Below are 2,786 nucleotides of genomic sequence, written 5' to 3'. Positions count from 1 at the left end.
ACCAGGGATTATCTCACCATATACACCTCGGGCCGGAGCATTAACCCTTTACTATCGCCCTCTACAGGATCAATACTGATGACCAATCACTTCAGAAAGCGTAGTCGAAATTGGCTTGGTAACACGTGATCTTGCGGATATGTGACGTCATCAATTAGTCACAAGTTAACATTCTGAGGTGATTGGCCACCATCTTAGATCCTGATGAAGACGACAGTGGTCGTTAAAAATTATATGTATACATTTGTGTTGGTAGAAGTCTAGGATTGTGCTTAAAAGTGGCATTAATCTGGCAATGTCTTTTTTTACCAATCGATCTCATAAGTATATATTCCCTTTTACCCCTCAAGTCATAACCATTGTGACAATTGTTTTGTGTTTTGGGTGAGCTCACTTGTTTGTGAGTGTCTATGTTTGCCTATGTCTGTGTGCGAGCTCGATAGCTCGAAAATGTATTGCCTGGCCTCTTTCCCCAAATCACGAAGAACTGTTGTTAAGCTGCACTTTATATACTCTGGACGAATTTTTGGTTATCAAACTTTATAGACAATGTTGTGAACATTTTATCAAATGTCTCTCGAGGTTTAATCCTGTGGTTACTGCCGATGTTGTATTAGCACATTCAATCCAGCCCCCCTATAAATATAGATAGACGCCTAATAGAGGTCAAGTAACGTGGAATGTTGCTCAAATACTATTTTGTGTTTTAAACAGATTGGAGAAAACTGACACTCACGAGTTCCTGTCAGAATACTGTACAACACCGACCCTGGTGGCAGTCGGGCTGATGTCGAAGGTGTTGACAACATTAACCGCAAACTGCTTCACCTTAGCGAAGTTTGCAGCGTTTACACTGCCAGAGCCATCAAGGAGGAAGAACAGGTCCAGAGGTGCCTCACATGATGACGAACCTAACACAGTTGGCAGAAGAAATTGTGCAGATACATTCACTGTAGAAAAAAAAATTGCTGGGAGTGCAGTTTATCGAATTTATTGTATATATGAAGTAACTTTGACCATAAATCAAAAAAGGCTTTCATACATTACTCAACGTCTGGTATTCTGGTAGAGAAGGTGGCAAATATATGGCGTAAATAACAAAGATACTTTCCTCTTACCATAGAGACAACATGGATTAGGGACCTGATATCGTAAAGAAACTTATATTGAAAAAAAAAAGAAAACTAACCTTGCTGAGCGGCCAATGTGGTCGGTTCCGTTGTTTGTAGTGCAGTCGTTAATGTGGTTGTTGTCCAAGTAGAATCTGAATGAATAAATGATCATGAATGAATAAATGGATGATGAATGGATGAATGAATTGTTTATTCGATTGAAATACACTGTAGCTTTTTTGAGATAGATAGCGTGTCTCATAACAAACAAAATTAGTTATCAAATCAAATCCGGACCCGTACCTGAATGTGGAAAAATGTCAGTGAGGTCATTTTTATTAATTTACGACAACCCAGTCCCCGGTCTTTGTCAGACCTCACACGTGGTGACCGCGTGTCCGTCCTTGCCTCTTCATACTTCCGCCCACCAAACCGGACTCTCATTCTGTTTTTCGTCCGCGGGAAGCGAGGCGCACGAGACTCGCTCCCCGGTTTTCGAGTTTTGGTCAGGGATTTCCCCCTTTCCGCGATGGCGAAGCCCAAAGTTTGCTCAGTCTGCACGATGCCAGTCAGGGGTCATCGAGGGCCGCATGGTCGTGGCAAGTGTACGGCGGGCCTCTTCCCGGGCTCAGACAACAACTCGGACAGCCTTGAGGAGAGGGTCCGCCGGTCCCTGAAAAGCTGAAGAGAGACAGCAAAGCCAAGGAGCTGGCCAACGGACTCTGGTCGGAGGCCAGCGAAAAAGAACGGGCCCCCACCGCGAGGGACTTGCGGGTAGACGACGACCTTGCTGACAGGGTCGATAAAACCCTGGATGAAATCTTCGGCAAGAAACCGAGGACGCGTTCCTCCTCTCGCCGGAAGGACAGGAAGGACACAAGCCCGTCCCCATCTCTCTCGCGGTCTCCAGACGCCGCCCGCTCACGCCGTCGCCTGAAAAACGTCGACAGCCTCCTCGGGAAACGACCGGTCTCGTCACGGAAGCGTTCTTCCTTCGACTCGACAACGAGCTCGTCCCGGTCACGGTCACCAGCCGGCTCCCGTTCCCGACGCCGTCACAGCAATGATCACAAAGGCCACAGACGCCGACACCGGTCCGCTCACCGCCGACGGCACAGCTCGGGCTCAAGGTCTTCATCTTCTCCACGCCGCCGCCGCCGAGGTAAGAAGAGCGGTCGCACCAAGACCATTAATGATTCCGCCTCCACTCGGGTAAAAATCAAGTGGCCCCATCACCATGTTCACTTCCCTGGCAAGGGTAAGGGGGCGACGGGTGTGTGACATATGACGATCTGTCAACATCAATGTTTGTGCACGGTTTCGTCAAAAATCTCTTGGAGAATAAACACTTCAGGTGGTCTGTTCGGATCAGACTCGAACACTTATCGGATCTAATGTTTGATGCTGCGTATTACGATTGGGGCATTGTTAGGGAGACACATGCTTCTGTTTTGTATGCGATAGAGAACGGCACCATCTCGTGGTCTATGGTTCTAAGGAGACAATAGACAACACCAGGGAGCGGTCCTACCGCGCCCAGGCGAGTGTATCGATCCCACCCTCCCGCCGCGCCACGGGCTCAAGCGCGCTCGACTGCTAGGGACCCCAACAGGCCACGCTGGTGCGAGGCGTACCAACACGGGAACTGTCAGCAGGGGCCGGAACACTGGACCC

General features: G+C 48.5%; 1 protein-coding gene across 1 annotated transcript in view; it reads right to left on the bottom strand.

Annotated features, from left to right (window-relative positions):
- LOC118422945 (vitrin-like) overlaps positions 1-2,786 on the bottom strand; it is a 17,069-nt gene that overhangs the window by 9,352 nt on the left and 4,931 nt on the right. Inside the window, exons 4-5 of the mRNA XM_035830832.1 lie at positions 1,190-1,264; positions 737-911 (exon numbers count right to left, since the gene is read on the bottom strand). Of these exons, the coding sequence (XP_035686725.1) occupies positions 737-911; positions 1,190-1,264 (250 nt within the window). The remainder of the gene's footprint in view (positions 1-736; positions 912-1,189; positions 1,265-2,786) is intronic.

This window comes from Branchiostoma floridae, chromosome 9 (assembly GCF_000003815.2).
Source record: "Branchiostoma floridae strain S238N-H82 chromosome 9, Bfl_VNyyK, whole genome shotgun sequence".
Lineage (NCBI taxonomy): Eukaryota > Metazoa > Chordata > Leptocardii > Amphioxiformes > Branchiostomatidae > Branchiostoma > Branchiostoma floridae.
The sequence above is the reverse complement of the archived record's forward strand: the minus strand, read 5'-3'. Positions and strand labels throughout refer to the sequence as shown.